We start from the raw sequence: 23382 nt of genomic DNA, 5'->3' as shown, positions 1-23382 counted from the left end.
GACTCCAACCTGTCTTGTATGAAGAAAAGCTCTGACATGACTGCACATCTCTGTGGCCTTCCCAGTCTTCGTTACTTCCGCAGAGGACACATATTATGCCTCAACAGCCTCTGAATTATTTTCAGTGGGACAGCTGTTTTTCCTCTGAACGAATTCAGGCAATTCAGGACTGACTGTGCGCTCGTTCATGAGATGCGCAATCATAGTGACTGCGTCCAACTCCATCCCGATAAAAGAGATTCTCTGCAATGAAGAGAGCTTGCTCTTTTCCCAGTTGACCTGAAGCACCAGTCGGCTGAGGTACCTGAGTTCCAGGCTCCTGTGTACACACAGGTGATCTCGAGAGTGAGCTAGAATCAACCAGTCGTTGAGATAATTGAGAAAGATGGGGGCGTAGAGAAAGCGCATTTTGTCGATTTCCCTCATCTCAGCAAGGTTCAGCCAGAGATGGCATTCCTGGATCACTAGTGTGGGCCTCGCCTGGCTGTGAGCCAGTATTGTAACTTTTGTCGCTCTTAGAGCGAAGTCAATTGCCAAACAATTGCCAAACACCACAACTGTACGCTCCACCTGAGGAACATCCGTGTACCCCGTGGTTGCCCCACCATCGAGGGTAGTGAGGGTGGAAAAGCCTGTGAAGCGTGATATGACAGTAAAACATCTGGCTTCCACAACTTCGTGAGCTCTTCATGCACTTCCGAGAAGAAGGCCACTGGGGTGGGGAGTGGCTGTGAATCGCGCTCCAAGCTCAGATATCAATCATCCAACTGAGAGTGCTCAGGACAGAACGGAGGATTTCATTCTAGCCCAATTCTCTCGCCAGCCCAGGCAAGCATAGCCGGCAACTCCGCGTCACACTCAGACTGGGCCAGCGCACCCAAGGGTGAGACTCTAGCCGAGTCCTCCATGTCGGAAGGCACTGGCCCGTCCGCCGATGCTGCTGAGGACAGCTCATCCTTATCCGGAGCCCTGTATGAGAAATCAGGTGCATCATGTAATGCAACGTCAAACTCATCCGGAAGCTCCACCGGGTGCAATGTGTGTGACGAGGAATGGGAGGCCCATTCTAGCTCTTTTAGAGGAAAACTGCTCTTTTCAGATTGCTGAATAGCCCAGGGGAAGCTACACTTCCCCTGATATTTAGCTAATATATATAGCTGCAATGCGCTGTAATCTTCCAGCAACAAGGTGAATGAGAATGAGCGCCTGTCTGCAGTGACATGTTAGCTCATTTTATACCCGTATTATTTAGACCCAAATTCTCATTGGCCTTTTCTGAAGTATCAGAGGTATTTGGGGCTCCCATGTGCGACCCCTAGTGTCAGCATTCAACGTCACGCTGAAGTGACTAACAGATAGGGAACTCATTAGTCAACTAGAATTTTTTTTTAACTTTATAGAAGACAATTTAGCTAAATAGCAATTGAATTTAATAGTTTGGACTAATAGATTTGTAATATTAACTACTTAATATACTAACTGACAGGGATCACTGTATAGTTTACAGCTAAATGAGAGAGATTTTTCTTTAAAGGAAAATTGGCGACACACTGCACCCAATCGAAATTAAGCAATATTGAATCAACATCGAAATCAAATCGAATTAAGACCTTTAAAATTGGAATCGGAATCTAATCGTGAAATGTTTGTCAATATCCAGCCCTAGTCTACAATGACAGAATTTTCATATTTGCATGAACCGTTCCTTTAAAATCTCAGCGTATCTACTTCATATGACCTCCTGTCAGCCCCCTTGCTCCTGTAACTAGGGCTCCTACCAAGGGTCAACAGAGTCCCCCCTCTCCTTCAGCCCTCACATACACAAACTCTCCTGATACTGAGACCTCTTTGGGATGGGCAAGTACCTTCGTCTTCTCCAATTGGCTTGTCCGTCAAGTCATGGTTTTGATTGGGGACGTGGCCTGCCTAGACATTTAATTTCCATCATCTGTTGAATCTCTATCTCTCTCCAGTCATAAGCCTCCTGATCTCTCCAGGGGAAAGGTGACTGACTGCCTTCATTTGTGTAATCTCTCCACATGTTCTCTTGGCCTCCTTTCACTCTACTCATACTAGTGTACGCCTAAATGTTGAAAGTATGAACTATTCAGCAGTCTACCGGACCCCAAGCTGAGTATTTATTAGGGAGAACTGGTGCTTTCTCTCGTTCTCATTCATCAAGTCTTGTCTTTTATTCTATCTTCCCATTTCTTCGTCTGTTTTCTCTTTATCTGTTTATGAGACAACGAACAGACACTTACGGCAGGTCTGCACTGTCTTAAAGATGTTCTTAAAAGGGCATTCTGGAAACTCTCCTTCTTCTTCCCTTCCTCTATCAGAGCTCAATCATACTTAATGCTGTCTTTCCCCTCACTCCATCCATCTCTGTCATTCTCTCTCTCTTTCTCCTTCGCTGAGCCTTTGCTGATGCACTCCTGGCCATTAATAAAAATTTTATACATAGTCAGGAAGTGCATTTGCAGCGGGAGCGGCTGGAGGCTCTCAGGCCGGCAGGAAATGAGCCTCTGGCTGGCGGCCAGCTCGGCTATTCCGAGGGGCCGTCAGCTCAGCCAATCAGAGAGTTTGGTTCACTTAATGGAATATGGATACTTCACCCCCAATCTATTAGCGACAATTGCGTGGTGCGTAGGGGGGACAGGGAGTGTGTGTTTGTCTGTTATGAGAGGAGTTTGGGGTGTGTTTTGATGGGTTGTGTATGTGTGTGTGTGTGTTCATATCTTCGCCCATGTCCATGTAATGGGGTGATGATGTGTAAGTATCTCCATGTGTGCATGGGACCAGGCGGCGAAAGGGGCAGCGGGGAAAGATGGAGAATGTGGAGGGGGGTGGGCACTAATTCTGATCAGATACAGATGGTGGTGTTTACGTAGCTCAGTGGTACAGAGCAGGAGGATGAGAGGGCTTGACTAGTTGTTTGGAAGAATAAGCTCCACTTGAGTGTGTGGGGTTAAGACCACTTTAAAAATGATACTTCAAGAAATGTTAAGACGTTAACCTCTGTGAGTGAGTTGAACTTGAAAACGAACCCGGTCTGATTTGTGAACAAATCATTCAAAGAGCCACTGTGAAAGTTAATTCATTGAAAAGATTTAAAAAAAAAAAAGTAATTCAGAAATCACAGCCATTTGTAACCAATGTGTTGAGGCTTCTGTTGTCAGCAGCTTTGCAGGTATTTAGCAGTACAAAAACAGTTCATGCTGCTTGATATTGCAAACGGGTATTAGTTATCGTACTATTTTAATATATTATAATCATATATTATAAATTTTACTGTTTACTTTGTTATTCTATTTATCAGCTCAATTATTTTATGTGAACTATCCCTTTAAGCGATCTAGAAGAGGCAGGGCCGTGAATGAGGAGTGTTTTGTAACTCAATATTACAGCTTTATCTGCAGTGGTGCTTTGACATGGGAAGTGATCTTTACACTAACACTGTCATAACAGAACACACACGCACATTCACACAAACACTCTTTGTTTCTCTATTTATCAAACCCCAATATCAGCATTTGTTTGTTTATCTAGCCTTGTTGGGTCTCTTTTTCTGCTTTTAATTTTCTCATTCTATCTCTCTTTTTCATATTTGAGTTTGAAACACACAAACGTGCAAATCCCTCTTGTTTACACACACACACACACACAGAATACATAGTGCCGGCAGAAATGAATGACTTTGTCAGCTGTGTGCCGGTCATTAACCAGGCCATTTAACATTGATCCTTCTATGGCCCCGTACTGCCTCTCTCTCTCTCTCTCTCTCTCTCTCTCTCTCTCTCTCTCTCTCTCTCTCTCTCTCTCTCTCTCTCTCTCTCTCTCTCTCTCTCTCTCTCTCTCTCTCTCTCTCTCTCTCTCAGGCAGTATGAGTGCCATGGGCTGAGGCAGTGGCAGGCCTTGAGGGAAAATGTTCCCATCACACTCACACACATACTGATAATGTGAGATGGATACATGCTATTGCATCATACAGATGGGTAGAGATAAAAAAGGACTTGAGTAATTGTACGTCATAGCTATAAATGTATTATTTTCAGAAATTTTTACTTTTCCCAGTAGCTACTATTGAAAAGGATCCTTATACTCAAATAAATTTCAATGGGAAACACCTGTAAAACAAGAGCTATTTTTAAAAAATATATATTTTAACTTATTTTTATTTTAAAAAGATCAATTTAAATTATAAAATGTTTTGATCACACTTTAGATTAGGTTCCCATTTTTACTATTAACTCTTTAAACCCAAAGTGTAACTCCAGTGGTACTTGCACTTTATGTCACGTTTTCGCTTATAACTTCATGAAACATGCTCCGATTGTGGAAAATGGCACAGCATTATTTACAGCAGATTATCACAATTAAAATGAGTCAAAACCATAATCCATTGCGTCGATCACGAGATATTCCATCCTCACGGATTTACGACACATAAAACCCCACAGGCGCAAATGTGTAGCTAAGTAAAATCAATTATAGCTTTCACGTGACGTTTACACTTGCACAGATCATAAAAAAATGGCACATCATTACTTACAATGCATGATCCAAATTGAAATGAGTCCAAAATCAACATTATCCATTGCGTTGATCACGAGATATTCCTCATGGAGGAATCATTTTAAAAATGGCCATTAGGCGGTGTCAAGGGCTAAACAAAAGACTACATTGATTCCAAATGCTGTAACTTGATTATTTTATGCTATCACCACAAAATTTGATCCAGATTCTGCTCACATGTAGAGAAACTTCACCAAAAAAGATTGGTCCTCCTTGTTATTTCCTTCCTGCGCTATTGCATGTCAAATAAGAAAGATATGTAAAATAATAATAACAAATTATATATATCTTTTGTCTTTTAACAGCAGTAATGTTTTTTTTTCTTTTTATTTAGTTTTCTATCAAACGATACCTACCTTTTGACTCTCCTTGCAATAGTTTTGAAGTTATGAGTCTTTACTTTTGTGTATGCCACTCAGAAAACAACAACTCTAAACTAACTCCTTGCATGGGTTAAATGGTTAACTAACTATTAACTGCGACTTGGTAGGATTAGGGATGTAGAATATGGTCATGCAGAATTAGGCATTAATATGTGCTTTATAAGTACTAATAAACAGCCAACATCCTAGTAATATGCATGCTAATAAGCAACTAGTTAATATTGAGAATAAACTAAACTAAACTAAAGTGTTACCAATGTTTTTTCTTCTTCTTTCAAATATAAAATGTAGATCCCCACAACTATGGCCATACAGTATTTTTAGTCACTACAAACTTTTGACCTAAAGCAGAGCTCCAGTGGTGCTGTAAGTAATGCATTCATGGCCAGCTACAAGACTTTTAAGATAAATAGAGATATTATTTGAAGAATATATTAGTTTTTAACTAAATTAGATGAACAATTTTGGACCATTTTCCATTGGTTTAATATAGCCTTTTTTTTAAAATGGCTTGCCTTTCACAAACATTCATTATAACCATTTTTAAAAATGTGGTTCAAATGTGAACACCATTAACAATCAGCATACAAACAACCATGTAAATGATCAAATATCTAATGCAAACAAACCATAAAATCAGTAGTTAAAAGTTTTACAGTTCTGTAAGAGGTTTGAGGACATTGGTTTCAAACATTTATTAAACTTAGTCTTAGATCCTTAGATTGTCAGGCATTAACTTGTAAATTACATTTAGTTTCAATAATTTATTTTCTTTTTATCAAATCATAAACATTGTGATGAAACAAGCTGCTTAAAAAATTGCTAGAACTTTAACGAGAGCATCTCTTGATTTGCAGTCAGTTTCTAAATTTTTAAGGTTCTTTTTTTAATTTTTGTAAAAAAAAAAATGATGTGTGTTAAATTTAATAACATAAGTATGGTATGTTTCATGAATAGTTGAATATTACGAGACCACAACAAATGATGGGCAAAAGTAGAATCAAATAGCTGTAAACAGAACTGTTACTGCTATTTATGCAGTAAATTAACATCCATCTCATAGAACATTAGGTTATAGAGAGAGCATAAATTATACAAATTACATTGCGAACATAGATATGTAGATAAGCTGATTCTTTTTTGGGGCTGAAGCTGTTCTGTCATGCGTTTTGAATGTGTTTAGTATAGAGAAACCTTATTCACTCTCGTCTCTCATGCACTGTTTGGTCATCCTAGCTATTTCCCTCTACAGGAAGCCAGGAAGCACCCCTCTTCCTGCCCTATTACGCGCGCACGCACACACACACACACACACACACATATGCACGCACGCACACATATATACAGTCACATACACACAAAATGTGTCCTGTTACCTTGGAGATACCTTCCATGTGCTATCAATAGACTGACATGGACACATATGAATATCCTGTATATTTAATGCATTCAAGTTATTTTTTTGTTTTTTCATTATAATTTACATTTGTTCGTTCATAAACTGCGATTATGATAAGGCAGCTTGTTGTCTGTTGGCAATGACTGAAGTGAAAGAACATGGGCTGGGTTCCAATCTGTCATGCACTCGATTGAGACACTGAATTATTCACTGTTCTAGGATGTAACCTGCTCTAGGACAGCTGCTTGCTGGCACAAACACATCAGAATGGGTCAGTGAGTTCCCAAATGTTGAGTCTACAACCACACGAGGCTCTTAGAGTTAAAAATGGCATGTTCATATACTTCGATGTTCTGTTCATGTTCACCAACTGTGACGTTCTGTGAAATATCAAGGTCTTCCTTTATATATATATATTTAGTCCATTTACTTTTTTTCCTATACAGTGGCGCCAAATGTTCTTGGACACTTAAGACACACTTTTATTGCATTAGAAACATTATCAAACCAAGTGGTATCTGCAAACAAACGTCTTTTTACAGAACTATCTAATTATCGGAGCCATATTTTTTTTGCAATGACTTTTAATCAGCTTGTGTCAAAGTGATTTTAGAGGATGTATGAAGGCAGTTCTCCTCAAGTTCACACAGGTGTCCCAGTCATTACATGTGTTCAAAATCAGAAAGTGTCGATACCTTTTGGGTTAATTCTGAATAGGATATCTACAGTAAATGTGATATTTTCTAATGCACAGATTCTTAACGGTAGCTTAAGTGCCCGAAGACTTGGTGCCACTGCATGCAAGGGAAAGATCAGCAAGAATGAAATTGTTGATATGTCTACAGAATGTTTACAGAACTGTTTGTCTCGTGATGGTTCTATGAACTGACACATATTCATCGGTAAAGTTCTTGTCAGTTATTGTGTTTCTGATCTCTCTCTCTCTTTCATTGTTTTCATCACCTTTCATATTGTTGACTCATATTTTCCTTCTTTATCTTTCTATCCATTTCTCACTGTGTTCTCTCTTGTTCTCTCTCTCTCTCTCTCTCTCTTTATCTCCTTTTCCCTTCCTCCCTCTATCCGTCTTGTTAGGCTTAGCTCAGGGAATCATATAGAACAGTTCCTGAGGGGGAGAAAATGAGAGATTGGGTTTCAGCCCGATGATGCCACTTAGCCATTAACTATCTCCAGCAAAACCAAGTGCCCCCCACCCCAACCCAACCCAACCCAACCCTCCTCAGCCCGGCCCTCTTTCCTTCTACCATTCATATCCAACCACCCCTCCTTCTCCTCCCCATCCCATCTCCCTCCCTCTCTCCCTCACTGTTTCCCACCCTTCATCTCTATCTCTCTCTCTCTCTCTCTCTCTCTCACACACACATACATACACACACTCTGGGAGTGAGTGGATGATCGCATGAGCAGGAAGCGCTGACCATACACAGATAGAGAGAGAAAAAGAGAGAGAGATAGACAGTCCGAGAGAGACAATCCAGCACTCACACTTTCAGCTCATACTGAGAGACGACAAACAACAGAGCTGCTGCTGTGGTCTTTCCACACTGTTTTTTGGAAGTTACTTTTGAAAAGCGAAGCTCCTCTCAGTTACTTTGCCCTGGGGACATTTTTGTTTCTTACTCAAATAAATTGGGATATTTCGTGTGACATGTTGCCCTCGTTTCTTCGTCTTACTTCTGAGTGCTCTTTGAACATGCAGTGCTCTGGCTTGATAAAGGCTGTTGGTGTTCTTCAGAGGGAATGACTGAGCACTGAGGAACCAGGATTGCTTGCACGTGTGGGACACTTGTGAAGAAGCATCAGGAGGCAGAAGAGAGAAAACTGCTCAAGAAAACATAAAGGAAAGAAAGAAAACAAGAAACAAACAAACATAAAACACTGCTTTGGCGCAAAATGGATCTCCCTCCTTTTAGGGGTAAGAGATTCTTTATTTAAATCTCTTTAAGGCTTAGTCCTAATCTGTTTAAGTCTAATTTTTTTTTTTTTAGCTCAAACTGTTTTCTCTTGAGATTCTCTAGATCTAGTTCTCTGAATGAAATATAATCTAGTTGACATATAATGGGAGTAGAATAGCATCCGAGTGAGAGATGATCTCTGTGTGTCGCGTAGTGCCCTAAACTCAAGTCCTACCCTGACCCAGCCAATGCACTGGGCTTCGGGTGTACAGGCATGGAATTGATTGTCCTCAAGGTTGGAGATGTCAATACTACCCAGTTTGTGCTGGCAGAGGCTGATGGAGAGTTTGGACATGGGACAGCGCTGCACACATGTGTGCTCACAATGGTCTATGGTGAAGTTTCTGTGTATTTGGAATTGGTTTGTGATAAATTTCTCAAACTAGAGGCCGGCAAAAGGAATGTGAATTTTGTGAATGGTGCAGTTTAAAAAACTTATTAAAATGTCTCAAATTTCGTTTTATATTTTCATAATAGTTGTCAATATTTATTTATATTACTATGTTAATATTTAGAGTTACAGCTTTAGATTTACATGTTTGTCAGTGTTGTGTGTGTGTGTGTGTGTGTGTGTGTGTGTGTGTCTGTGTGTGTGTGTTTTGCTCCATAATACTATCTTTATCCTATATATTCCTCCTTTCTCTAAGTAACCCTCCCCCCTTTCTCTTCTCAGTCTCTCTCTGTCTCTCTCTCACCCAAACTTGCTGGTCTGCAGTGTCTATTTCAGTCCTTCCTGGGGGTCGGATTCGGCACATCCGGAATCTCATACAGTTTATTGTCATTCAATCCCACTGTGTTCCCAGAGGGGCCTGTAGGGCAGATCCCAGGGTCCTGGTGCCTGACAACTCAAGCCCAGCCACAGTTAAGCCTGGCCCCTAGGAGCATATATATGCCCTCTGCAAGGCCCCCGGCCCCTACCCCCCACGACTACCAGCTAATCAACCCTCAGTCAGCAATTGTCAATCTGCCACTCTATCTGAGTCAGAGAGAGAGAGAGCAGAAATGGAAAATGGATATCTCTAATGACAGTTAGCCTGCAGGAAGTCAGACTGGCCTGATGGCTGGCTGCAGAACTGCTGGATGCTTATCAGTGGCAGCAGGGGTCAATGAAAGGAGACTGGAGGCTTTAAAAATAGCACCACAGCATGATGTCATTGCCAACATCCCATCAGCCCCCAAACAACAGCATCAGCACCTCATTCACCTGATGGTCACACCCACCAATAGATAAATAGGCTGAACAATCTTCAGCTGTGCCAATGTTGTCCAACGACCCTTTACGGGACGAATGTTTTGCCTTTTCTCATTTGCCTGTTCTCTCCTCCCTGTTTGGTGGTTTAAAGTTTCTCCCAGTCAGTGGAGTGTGGTGACTGTTATGAATAATATGCGCTTCTCATCCTCTTCCTGCCCTGGATTGGATTACTCTGGCCAAGGATGTGTGCAAGGTAACGGGTGCAAGGAGCCCCGGGGCAGAGCCGCGAGGTACAGCTCACTCAGCACTGATACTCCCAGAGCGCAGAGGCCTGTCTTCAGGTTACCCCTCATGGCAGGCAGGGCTGAGTAAACAAGGCCACACTCTTCCTTCTTTTTCTCTCTCCTTTTTCTATCACTAGATGCAGCTGTCTCTCACTTGCTCTTAGCTGTATCCACAGTTCTGGGACATAAAGTGTGCCTTATCCTGGGATAGGTGTTGTCTTCTTGTGTACTCACAGTCTTCCATTTTCTTTTTCTTTTTTAGATCAGATGTCTGTTGCATGTCTATTCCCCCTAGTATAGTGGTTTAAATGTGATAAAAAAAAAAAAGTTGGATGAGTGCTCATGTGACCTGAAAGAAAAAGAGAAATACAGACAGCCATTTGTGGTGAATGGGTATGGACTTACTTTACTTCATCCAATGTAAGAAGCGCTATCAAATTTGGAGACCCAGATACAGAATATCCTTTTAAATTATAAAACCATCCAGCAAAAAAAAAAGAAGATGGAGTCTTCAGATGTGGGATCGGGAAAAAACAATACTTTGGATGAATGCTAGATTGCAGAAACAGATTCTGACCTGGTCTAAACTGATCCATCCAAGCGCTATGCTGAAGTAGTGTAGTGTAGTAACCTTCCTATTTCCCTCATTCCCCAGTCATCACAATTTTATAAAATGTATCAGTTTCAGCAAAGTTATTGCTCATTTAGAGTAATTCTTTTAGAGGTCATGGTCAGAACTTACAAATGAGAAGACTTGACCTGAACAGCATAATCAATATCTCAGCATACACTCACAATGTAAGTAGACTTGAATCAACATGTCCAACGTCTATTGAATGTTTCCTAAACAACAGTCAGTAGCACTTTGGAAGGCACTCAAGTAGCAGTTATCCACAGAATTTGTTTAAGAGAAAACAATTGTGCAAGCTCCACTGTAGAGACACGATAGACCAGTCCACAGCCCTAGTACGGCCTCGCCCTGGTGTGCAGTCTGGGGCAGGTGGAGCTAAATAGTACTCTGGGACTCAGTAGGGAATGGTAGTGTGCTCTTTGTTGGGGTTTAACCCCCTGGGGTCGGCTATCGCGCCGGCGCGATAGGCAGACTTTTTTTCTTATCAGTGCAAAAGAGACTCAAAATACTCTGTTGATTTTAATCTTACATGTAAGTGTTATACATCAGTCGATCCTGTTTAGTGTATATTATTTTTCTGTATACTCACAATAAAAACAAAGTGTTGTGCTTTTTGTCAAATGAAGAAAAATAAACATGATGCGAGTTTTGCCTTCTCTCTGTCAGTGCAGTCCATTCTGAAACGCGTCCGAAAAATTAACTCTAACTCTGCAAATACTTGTCACACAGGCACGAGAGATTTTTCTTTATGAAGCTTGAATTCTCTTCTTTTCAATGAAGTAATTTATATAAAAAACAAATATTCTCAGTTTATGTAATCTGTATGAAAAGAGAGTGCTGTCAGAATTTTTTTCCCCAGCTCATTACACTTCATTACGCGTTAATCTGACACGCCCACGGAGAACGCGCGCTATTCAAACGCAAATGTAGAGGAAAGCCATGACAACGCCCACATCAGCCGTTCCACCGCGGCGGTAAAATGTGGGGTGTATTTGCTACCTTTTACCGCTAAGAGGCGCTACAATCATAGACTCTGAAAAGTGTTCGTTTATTCTCTCTAATGCGTAATCTGCTGCTCATTCAGAGCGATTGAAAGCTGGTAGCAGATGAATTCAACAAGTGAAACGTAGTTAAAATAATTCATTACCACAATACTGAAATTAGGCTGAAATACTGAAATGAAATTGAATAAATAATGAAAACATAAAACATTGCAATAAAAACATTTAGGCTACATCAATGAAGCTTTACAAAAGCATAAGACTTTAACTCTAACAGCGTACAAACGGTGGCTCAGTGATCAACGCATCAACACGAGATTCAGGGAGCTTCAATCGACCCGAGATCGAATCTCAATGTGGCATACATGTTGTTAACCGATGTTGGCCAACAGCGTTTATATTTTACCTTCTTGATGCTTAAATAGCTAACTGTTTATAACTGTTTACTTATTTAAAGTCAAGAGTTTTGTTTAATTATCATTACAACATAAATTTGCTACATTCCAGTAGAACCGCAGCCGCTGCACAAAGGACACAAACTGATGAAGGAAGATTGTCAGCCGATTGCATCAGAAAATGAAAATGAAGAAGCTCGTCTTTAGTCTGCTAAATTATTGTGTAATGTAAAAGAACACTAAAATTACTTAAGTTTGAAACCAAGTTCGAACATTTCAAGGTTTAAATAAAGTGTTTTTTTTTATTTAAAACAGGGTTGCATCGGGTTTAGAGTTTATTTCTTTTGCGATGCAAAATAAGAAACACTAGGCTAATATTATTCTTGCGACATTTTAAATTTGTATTGCCAAATAAATGACATTAAACAATTAAAACAGTAGGCCTACAAAACGAAAATTGTCCAAAGCAACATAATTAAATTAAAACATGCGTTTTTCTTTGCCTCTCTCGCGCTGAATCTCTTTTTAACAAGTTTATTTAGTCTCCCTCGCTCTCCATATGAAAGAGGAACATTAACACCTAGGCCTATTGTCCTGCGCGCACAGCACTGAACTGTCCCCCAACCCCCCACAGGCTATCGGAGTCTGAGGCTGATTTAACACAAAGAGAAGTCGTAATTCACACTTAAATCGCTATTCTAGACAGTGTTGATAATGAAGGAATTAAATGATTTAAGTTACATGTAGCCTAGTGAATTTTCTGTCATAAAAGTTTATTACTAAATATTTCATTATTTCAATAATTGATGAAATAAAACTGGTTTGGGCCAGCTTTTTCCAAGCAAAACTAAATATAATCTGAAAAAACGCATGTTCATTTGTTGTCATGAACAAAATGTTCAACTTAATAATAAATTCTACAGGGATCTTTGGATCCTTTCAACCAGGCATGCAATTTGTGAATTAAGTTTTTATTATTTTTTTTATTATTCAAATAAATATCGAACCACGGTGCTTCGTGGTAATGCTGCTAAATTAAATAACATGTAGGCCTATAGAATAATTATGAACTTAAATGAAACAATATCGCAACATTTCGACAAATACATTATTTGATCTGTTTTTACATTTTAATTCAGGGCGATTTAGCCTGCTACATTTCATTAGAGCGAGATTTTCACCCTTGTCATTTTCTCATTGGGAAGCGCTTACATAGGCTACATGTTTGAGTAGATCCTCTGTACCTCTCGTTTTCATATGGATTACATAATCAGATAACATTTATTAGCCTGAATATTTAGACATTTAAAGGCATTAGACAGAGCCGATTTCTTATAGTGACTGAGCTGAAGTGGCTTTCGGTTCATTTTTGTGACGCGCAGTTCCCGGAGACAGAGACGACAGATAAACTTTTGTCGTTAGCAAAAGTTCGAATAAAACCCGATTTTAGAAAAATGCATAGGGCCACTCGGCGTGGTCTGCCAAAACACTTAATTATAAACTTCAATATTTCATTCAAAATAATCTCAAAACGCTTTGTGAAATTTTGAAAAGCCGTGCATGCATTAAGGCCACTTGAACTATGGACAACTGAAACGCTGGTTTTGATTTTATTGTTTATCGTTGTTTAAACGTGCTTGTTCTGTTGCATATCTCTATTTTATATTTGATATGGTCTATTGGTGAAGTAGCCTATAGCATTGATTACTGTGGAGGGAGGGGTGTGGGGATTCAAATAATTCAGCAGAAGCAGGGATGTTTAGACCAGAAGGAAATCCCCGTCCCCCTGGCAAATCACACTTTACTTAAAACCATGTTTTTAAAAACTCTAGGTTGTAGGGAATCAAAAAAATAATAATAATAGGCCTAATAAAATATATATATATATATATTGGCTATATATATAAAATTACTTTTTTTACAGAACTGCTTTTGAAATTACGATTGGCCTCATACGATTGGTACAGATGCAAAGTCGTTCTGTTGGATACTATTGTTCCTTAGTGTAAAATGGAAATGCATGGTAATTTTATTTTATAAATATAAGCAAAAAACTGTATGGTGTACCAGAGTTTTAGAGCTACACAAATCTCTCTGCATTAATAAATATAAAATTTACAATAGACCATGTTTGTTCGGGATTTGAACCCGTGTCATCTTGATGATCGAACCGTAAGTTCTACCACTCGGCTATGAATTTTCTCACTGAGAAATGCCCAAACGTTTGTTTGTCATGAGCGAGAAAACGTTTTGTCGTTAGCCTGTGAGTGTAGGCCTACTTTAGCCCAGTGGTTCTCAAAGTGGGGTCCGCGGACCCCTGGTGGTCCGTGAACTATAGCCAGGGGGTCCGCGAAATAATTTATAACAGCCTACCGTTTTTCCCGACTATAAGTCATCTTTTCTTTAGCATCTGAAAACTTGCTATTTATTCCAAAGTGACTTATATAATGCATTTAATGTCAAATAATAAAAAAGTAGGCTCTTAAAGGTTTATATAGATAGATATTCTATCTATATTTCTTATGTCTGTGCGTCAAGTATTCGCTGTATTTTGGTCGATTTTTGGGCACGTGCGCCAGAAAGGAGACAGAGACGGCAGAACGCGCATCCTGTTGTGTTCTTTATTTTTAAAAGGCATGACATTTTGTAGTCATTTTTAATGTATACACAAATAAAAAATAGACACTTTGCCGTTTTGAATGATGTACTCTTATCTGTATGACCACACCACTGCTGAGGAAAAATCCAAGTGTTCGCGCCGGCGTCTCATGTGCGCGCACAATATGTCAGTTCTAGCACTGCTAATTTGACATCAAAACCTGTTCATTATCAAAATAAAATACTCACCGAACTTATAAAAAGTTCTGCTTAATTTAATTTGTCTGTTGTACACTATGAAGGCAGAGACGGTCAATCATATACTGTCGACTTGCTGTTGTTCCAATCTCATTTCTCCAAATGTGAAGATGCTGATACGTGTAGGCCTATATTGGGACTGAAGCATGAAGCTTTCTTTACATAAATAGTTAAGCTTCCAAATGTTAGGCTACATCGCAAATCTGGAAACTTTGGACCGAATGAGAGATGCACGAGCCCAACGTCTGCAGTTTCAGTTTCGATTCAACTTAATTCGTTTAGACTTGATGTTTTAAATAAATGTTGTCTGTATACTATTATTATTTGTATTATTATCTATTAATAGTATTATTTTTCATTCTTGTTTTGTTCTGAATACCATTAATTTAAGGATTTGCTGTGGAGTGAGGGGAAGTAGGCCTACTACGCCTCAAGAACGCAACAAAGTATTACACACTCAGGTCCAACTTATTTTCTGGAGAATACAGTAAATTATAAATTTGTGCATAGGGACAGGGTCGTATACCCACAATTGAGGTCCCTGAGGTCCGGGCCTCTGTAATTTTTCTATGTGTAGCCTATAATGAAAGTTGTGAAATAATTGCCTAATATTAACTCTAATTTGGTGCTGCAAGGATATTAAACATTGCGATGATAACTGACCTTCTCATCTGAGCGGTTTCAGCAGACTAACAGCGCTCGTCAATGTCAATGTTTGAGTCGGAGATTAAATCAAAGTAGGCGGGTTTATGTTCACAGAAGCTGCAAGCCGAGCGCGAATTTCCGCATGACGCTTCAGTTATTCGGTCATAAAGTGCGAGATGAGATGTAAATCGCTAAACTAAACAGCTGTTTTAGATAGAAGTTTTAAACAAACGACAGAAACAATCAGTTTGCAAAGTATCAACCGGGAAAGGAAATATAGGGGATAGCGGGGCACAACGTAAATCCCAGTTGTGCAAGTGGGTCATGTTGTCACACTGCGTTACAATGAATATGTTTTGAACTATGTTGTATAGCTGTGTGTTCGTTGTCAAACTCAAAAATTAGTTTATTTTTAATTGTTTTAAAATGCCATTATTTTATATGAAAAAGTTAATAATTGTATTTTATTGAGAAAATATTTTTGTTTGTCTTGTATATTTGTTTGATTAGATCAGATAACATTTTAATCTGTCATATGGTCATGTTACAATGTGCCCCACCTATGGGACATGTTGTCACATTGCACTTCCATTCTTTCTGGGTATATCAAGAAAAAAGTACAATTTTTGGCCTTAAAAACACCTTAAAATGCACGTGTAGATCAAGAAAATCTAAAATTCCTCGGGGGGCATGCCCCCGAACCCCCCTAGCAAGTTCACTTTTGGGACCTCAGTAGGCTATTTAGAAATTCCTGCATATGACCCTGGGTGGAGACTATTTGTGTCAAAATATTTCATTAACCACTCCCACATTAACTTTAGGCTCAGTCACTGTTATAAATATGAGGGGGTCCTTGGAAATGTTTTTCCCCTGTAAGGGGTCCCTGGCTCCAAAATGTTTGAGAACCCCTGCTTTAGCCTACATGAATAAAAGTAGACCTTTTACAGTTTTAAAAGATGATATCTTATCTGTATGACCAACAATTACGCAGTAAGTTCTTTTAGCTGTTATGAGAAAAATAAATTCAAATGAACGCGCCGCCGCGTTTGTCAAACTCTAATTCAACATGCCAGAATAAAGCCAGATTTTAGAATAATGCATAGCCACTCGGCGTGGTGTGCCAAAATACCCTAATTATAAACTTCAATATTTCATTCAAAACCATCTCAAAACGCTTTGTGACATTTTAAAAAGCCGTGAATGTATTAAGGCCACTGGAACCCGGATCGTAACTGCAACGCGCTGCATGTCTCAATACAGGAGCAGAAGCGCTGGTTCAGATTGTATTGTTTGTTGTTTAAACGTGCATGTTGCATATTTAAAAATATTTGTTTAAAAATAAATGTTTGTTGTAGGCTTATTTGCAAATTACCATAACTTGTAGAATTTCATCCTTACTGTTAATTGACATTAGCCCCACTTACGTTTTGATAAATGTCCCTTTGCGCCACCTGGCGGTCATTTCGCGAACGACTTTGAAATGCGACTGGTTTATTTTTATTGTATTGGTCTACTTTAAAAAATAATACTTTATAAGACATTTATGGAAAAAGACTATTTTCTTTTCAAGATTCTGTAGAATGGCCCATATAGCATTTGACTAGAATTTGTTTCCAGGTATGACTAAAAATGTGCTTTTGGCTTTCATTTATATTTTGATTGTTTGTATATATATATATATATATATATATATATATATATATATATATATATATGTGTGTGTGTGTGTGTGTATATATATATATATATATATATATATATTTAGGCTATATATATACAAGAAAGAATGCAATGACAATATATATATATATATATATATATTGTCCTTGCATTATTTCTTGTGTGACACCCCTGAATGAAAGGCTCATTATTATGTAGGGTCACTGTCTGAGAACCACTTAATATTCATGATAGGGGTTGGGCCGTTCCGCCCATCTGCATATTGCCTTGGCAAACAAAAAAATGTTTTTCACAATTTAAAACAATCTATTGGTTTATGTGAATGATTAGGAAGGATGATTTTCAGATCATTTTGAAGCCAGAACTCGAAGCGTCAACATCCATTTGTCAAAAGTCTTGTGGACACATATTTAGTATTTGTTTTGTGGTCTTATTTCAGCAGCTTTCATTTTAATTTTTTTCAATAACCACGCATAAACAATATTCTCTTAAAAATACAAACAATGTACATACAAGTTGCTCACAGATTATGGTAGCCCTGTTTGTGCTATATAGAGTGAATTTACACCTTTGCCATTAACATGTTTATAAATAACTGAAAAAAGCACAAATGTAAGGGCATCACAGAACATCCAAATGGCCCCAAAAACACCTCAGACCCCAGAGGGTTAAGTGTTGGGGTGATCTGCTGGACTTCCTGATGTCAGCACCTTACCTGCTATGCCACTGTAGTGTGACTTATCGACCCTCTGGCTCCCTGACTGCTGCTGCTGAATGTTTCAGGGGCTTTTATATAGCAGCTTCTGCTCTGGTCTTCTGCTTCACAGCTTATTTTACAAATTTACTATACTCATTGACAGAGCATGAAAGTGGTTGGTGAACTCTAGTGGGAGGCAGTTTACGGTTAATGGATGGTGGCTTTCCAAACGGTCTGGCTCAAGGGAAGTAACTCATAGGATAAATGGCTATTTCATTGATGATAACTTGAGAGGAACTTTTGTGGACGGAATTAATGGTGAGCGGCAGTTAATTAAAAAGTAGTATTTCAGAATTTTTCTTTGTACCATTTTTCAGAGCCCAGGAAATGCATCTTTTTGAGGTGTAATTTGGGTCTGTTTTTACACAAGATCTCTGCAAGTCAGTGGAAAGTTCCAAATAAACTCCAGTGTAGCCGCGAGTGATAAATGCTCCCAAGTGCCGACACACTTGAGGAAAACCACATGGAGAGGACATGTGCAAATGCTCAAACAAATATGCAACCAAAGTGCCTGACATGACACAGATGAGCTAACCCAAAACTTCCTCTCTGGCTTGCCCGCAGATGCGAGACTAAAAGTCCAATGTTGTTTTCGAACTCAGGCCCCAAATAATGAGCTCATGGAAATGAACAGCAGACCCCTTTCAACAATTAGATGGACTGATAGGACCTGACTACAGCTCTCTGCTGGGTTTGATGTAATTACTCTCCAGGACTTCTCTTTCCTCCTCTGTGTAATTTGCAAATGCATTTTGTGCTTCCGACCTGGGCCTCCTTATCTTGAGTTTCTGGCTGGGCAGTGGGAGCGGGGGAGGATGCTATCTTAGTTTTTTTTTTTTCGTTTTTTTTTTTTTTGCGAGAGCATTCAGGGCTCTTGCCAGGAATTCAGCTGACTGTGCCCCGGATGCTTGAGGGACTGGGAGCAGACACTGCTTCTTCTAATCACTGCTGTTGTGTATGGATTTCCATTGCTTGTTATGTCAGAAGCAGCTCTCTTCTCATGTCCAATCTCTTCCTAGGCGGCCTAAAATGTTTGCTTTTTTCCCTATCACACATTGACTTTTGGAACAGTCTGAGAGTCTGACAAACATCAAAAAGTGGCCTTCTATCTCTCCTTTTATTGATGGAAGAAAACAAAACCCATCGCTATCTAATCCAATGCAATCCAATGTCTTGTTTGCCTATGACGTCCAATAATGCAAGCAACATGTTTCTCAATTCCAGGATGCTGATTATTTCCATGCACATTCCAAAAGCCATGTTGTTCCTGTTTATGAAGGATAAGGCCTAACAAAAGAAGGGCTGCAGGGAGGGGCAAAATTCCACCAAGCTGCTGAGGAAGAGATACCTCAGGACACTAACACTAATTCTTTTGGGTTCCCCAGTGTCTCACAATTCATTGCTGTCAAATTCTTTGCTCTGGTTCCTTTCCCTTGTGTCAACAGCTGTGTTCTCCAGATGCTAAATTACAGTGTGATGTCAATGGCGTTATCTCTCCATCCTCTGTGTCTAATAATAACCATAGCTTTAGCCATAGACCATCTGAACTTCAACCATTTAATTTGATTCTAAATCTAACACTAATCGTTTTATTTTATCTTTTCATTCTACAGGTTTATCCGATGTACCCTGATATTGGTCAGCCTTGCAGCTCAGCCCCTACACTGGTGGCCCTGAAAGAATGGATCCCGTACCACCTTTTCGGATGGACCCTGAAAGCCTGGATCTTCAGCAGGTCCCTGTTTTGTCCATTGACCAGATCCATGCTATAAGGGCTAATAATGACTATGTGGAACGCCCTGTGGCGCTGGAGCCTGCCACTCAGGTTGGTGTCTTCTATGTGCATGATGAGCGACATCCTCAGATGTCTCGCAGTCAAAGTCAGCATCAACATTCCCACTTGGCCTACTTGAGTCGTTCCAGTACTGTGAGCTCCATGTCCCGCGGCAGTGCTGCTTCGGACCAGAGACTTCTTACAGGACTAACGCCTTCCCATTCTGGTCTGGCCACTGTGGTGCGGTCCCAGCCCAAAGGTGACTTGAAACCTGACTCACTAGGCAAAGGATTGGCTGACAGTGAGGACTTGGGCCTGCATCTCTTCATCTGTGAACGTTGCGGCCACTGTAAGTGCCAGGAGTGCTGTGCCCCTCGTAATTTGCCCTCCTGCTGGACCTGTGGCCAGCGCTGCTTGTGCTCAGCTGAAAAATTCTTGGAGTACGGCACTTGCCTGTGCTGTGTGAAGGGTCTGTTCTACCACTGCTCGGCAGATAAGGAGGACAACTGTGCTGACCGACCATGCTCCTGTGCCCCGGCTCACGCCTGCTCCCGCTGGAGTGCCTTGGCCTTCCTGGCGCTCTGCCTGCCTTGCCTGTGCTGCTACCCTCCTGCCAAGCTGTGCCTCACTTTATGCCAGCGTGGCTACGATCGCGCCACACGTCCAGGCTGCCGATGTAGCAACACCAACACTGTGTGCCGCAAGATCTCTGCCACCAACCCTGCACCCTTTCGTAAAACCCTGGAGAAGCCTGTATGACAGGCTGAATGAGCCTCTCACAATTCTCCTTCAAGGAGACACCTCTATTGCTGAAGCAGCCGGGAAATTCTGCTAAATGAACTGACCAACTCTAAACCAATCAGGCCTCCCTGCATCATGTTTATCATCATGTATGAACCCTGTATGACCCCCCCCCCCCCCCCCCTATTTTCTTTAGTAAACCCTTGTCTATTTATTTATTTATTGGACTTTCCAAGATAGAGTTGGGTAATGTGAACCAAATGTAACACAGGGAGTATGCTATCAAAATAAATGCAGAGGCTGTACTAAGTAAAATGATCATCTAGGCATTGCTTTCAACAGAAAGTCAGCGCTGAGTGTGTCTTCTTCAGCCTTGCTGAATGGAAAAACTGTAAGCAAGCTGGTTCACTCTGACTTTAAGTGGATACAGGGCACTGGTTAGGGAGGAGAGCCCAACCAAAATTTGACTATGTAAGTCAATTCTGTTTGACACCAAAAACAGGACCATTTAAATCAGAAAATTAAGCTCACCTAAGAGGGATGTGTTTCAAGAGAGGCGGTAAAGAGAGACATTGTGTGCGAATGAGTGTGTAAATAAGAAGAAGGGAATATGTGTGCGTTTGTATGTGCATGTGTGTGCAGTCTCAGGCCGGCATCTGCTGTCAGCAGAAGCCTCTCTTTTTATTTTTAGAGGAGCTACTCTGAAAGATAAAGTGTCTGGTCAGGTTTCCGGGCCAGGGCAGCCTGACGCCAACCTCTCCCAAGCACTCTTACATCCTCAACTCATTTTGTCTCAGCTGCCCATTGTACTTTCCAACTGTTGAACATCAGCGATAGGATCCCTGACCGTTTTTGCATCCAACTACGCTGTGGGACCAAACATCAAAAGGGACGGTCTGTCCACCTTTGACAGTCAGGATGAGATACAAGCCATTACTTTGGACAAATCGGCCAGAAAACCTGTGGGACCATGCTTTAGGTTATCATCACATCCGAGTAGTATCAGCAAAATGAAGCCACTGTGGTTCCCCAGTTCTGCTATACACGAGGCATGAGTATCTCTAAAGACTTTGGCCTTTCCTGAGCTTCTCTGGTGTGCCCTGATTGCTTCGCAGAAAGTGAGGTTAATGGAAACTGTTGTGTCATCTGACAGGGAGAAGGGATTGTATTGAGACAAGGGCTTAGTCACCTGGCCAGAACGAGGTAGAAAACCACACTTGGGAACAAGATGAAACAGATGCACTGGCATCCAAAACTGGGAAGCAAGATGAATGAAATCCGTTTCAAGTGTGTGTGTTTTCCCCAAAAATGCACATCCTTGTGAGTTCCTTTGCTATATTTTTGTATGTACATAGAATTCTTATTGTATTTGTATTTTTATTCCATTTGTTTTAATCTGGTTATTATTATTACCATTACTTTCTATTACTGTTGGACATTAACCTTGTCAGAGACCTGGCTAATACTTAAGACTAACCATAATGCTGATTTTCTATTGTGGAGGAGAGGTCCCTTGTGCATAACACTTGTTTTGCATCGCAGCACAGTAAATTTCCATAGAAATGTGAGAATTCTCTTTTATTGGTCATATCTATCTATCATAAATTGCTTTTGTCCTAAGAACAGAAACAATTACTCAGAACTCATTTAAAATATGTTGTGGTGTTCAGGCAAGACCTAAACAGCCTGAAATATATTTTTTCCACAAAGAAAAAAGAAGATTAGATAAAGTCACACACATGCTTCCAGAGCCAATCATATGTTTTTCTAACTACTCAATATTTACTGGCATGAGAGTAAATAACATGCATTACTATCAGAGTGTGTGGCAAACTTTCACAGTATGAAATAGTGAGAAGATACCTCTCCTCCACAGTTGCATCCCATGAGAATGGCTCCTCTAAGGAGCGTCTATGCTGTGGGGTTTCAGTGTGCAGGTACATACAATTTACAAGAATGCCTAACGGGTGCTGTCCGCAGTCTCTAAGTTAACCACTAAAAGTTCACCATGTTGTAATAGTAAGTATTGCTTTGGTACAATTGGCATCTTGTAAGTTGTAAAAGAATTAAAGGAGAATATATAAATAAATATATATATATAAATCTATACAAATGAATCTATTATATATATATATATATATATGTGTGTGTATATATATATATATATATATATATATATACATTTTACACTTTTTTGTTGCTGATATTATCATAAAGCCACAGATATTTATTTAAATGGTTGCAAGAAAAGCTATGTATTTATTTTGGGTGAATGATAAAAAGACATTGAATGAAAAGACCCATGTGATGATTTCAGCTTTTTTCAAAGAGGATTGGTGGATATGGCCATGTGGCCATGGATAATAAATAAAAAGTTTTCAAATATTCTGTGTACAAAACTTGTTTTTACTTCTGTGACAATTTAGAATTCTGACTGTAAATCAAATTGCTTTTGATTCGAGATGTTTAGGAAAGATCAAATTTAATGCAAGGCTACACTACCCACAGCTGCAATGTTGAGTCTACATGGTTGCATCTGTAGTTTTGTGGCGTTTGACTGCTATTCTGCAGATACCTGAAGGAATTATTAAGTGCATAAGTGATCTGTTTAGAAGAAAATGCTGTGAAGTAGCAAATACTGTATATGCATGGACAGTTTCAGTGTCGAGGGGTTCCGGTCAGTCTTTGTCTGTCTCTTTACTCCACTCCCCACACTTCTGCCTGTTTGCCTCATAAATAAGTAATCAAGGCCAGCTCGTACTAATGGCCTTGGAAAAGAGGGACTAGAGATGTGTGTGTGTTACTTCAGATGTGTGAGAGTGTGTATAAGATGTGTTTGAATCACCATTTGTGCTGTTCATCACAGACACACAACCACGCATCATTTTCCCAGAGCTTCAAAAGCATTAAGCCTGTTCCCCAACATCTTAATAGCCCACCCTCTCTCTCTCTCTGCTTTGTCTATACGAGAAGACTCTGCATGAATAATACAGTCTTGCCTTTATGTGTGAGTACATTCATATGTACAGTACATACATCAGTCTGGCGTCTACAGACACACGGTTCTTGATATTTATTTAACCCATTAAAAAG

General features: G+C 39.9%; 1 protein-coding gene across 1 annotated transcript; it reads left to right on the top strand.

Annotated features, from left to right (window-relative positions):
• Positions 1-7896: 7896 nt before the first annotated feature.
• On the top strand, positions 7897-20436 carry LOC130095525 (protein sprouty homolog 2). The gene is made up of 2 exons (XM_056262280.1): positions 7897-8293; positions 19388-20436. The coding sequence occupies exon 2, from the start codon at positions 19456-19458 to the stop codon at positions 20305-20307; it is 852 nt and encodes a 283-aa protein (XP_056118255.1). The 5' UTR covers positions 7897-8293; positions 19388-19455; the 3' UTR covers positions 20308-20436.
• The last annotated feature ends 2946 nt before the right edge of the window (positions 20437-23382 follow it).

This window comes from Rhinichthys klamathensis, unplaced genomic scaffold (assembly GCF_029890125.1).
Source record: "Rhinichthys klamathensis goyatoka isolate OS25496 unplaced genomic scaffold, OSU_Roscu_1.1 h1tg000191l_1, whole genome shotgun sequence".
In the NCBI taxonomy this organism is placed as follows: Eukaryota; Metazoa; Chordata; class Actinopteri; order Cypriniformes; family Leuciscidae; genus Rhinichthys; species Rhinichthys klamathensis.
Note: the sequence above shows the minus strand (reverse complement) of the source record. Positions and strands in the feature narration are given on the sequence as shown.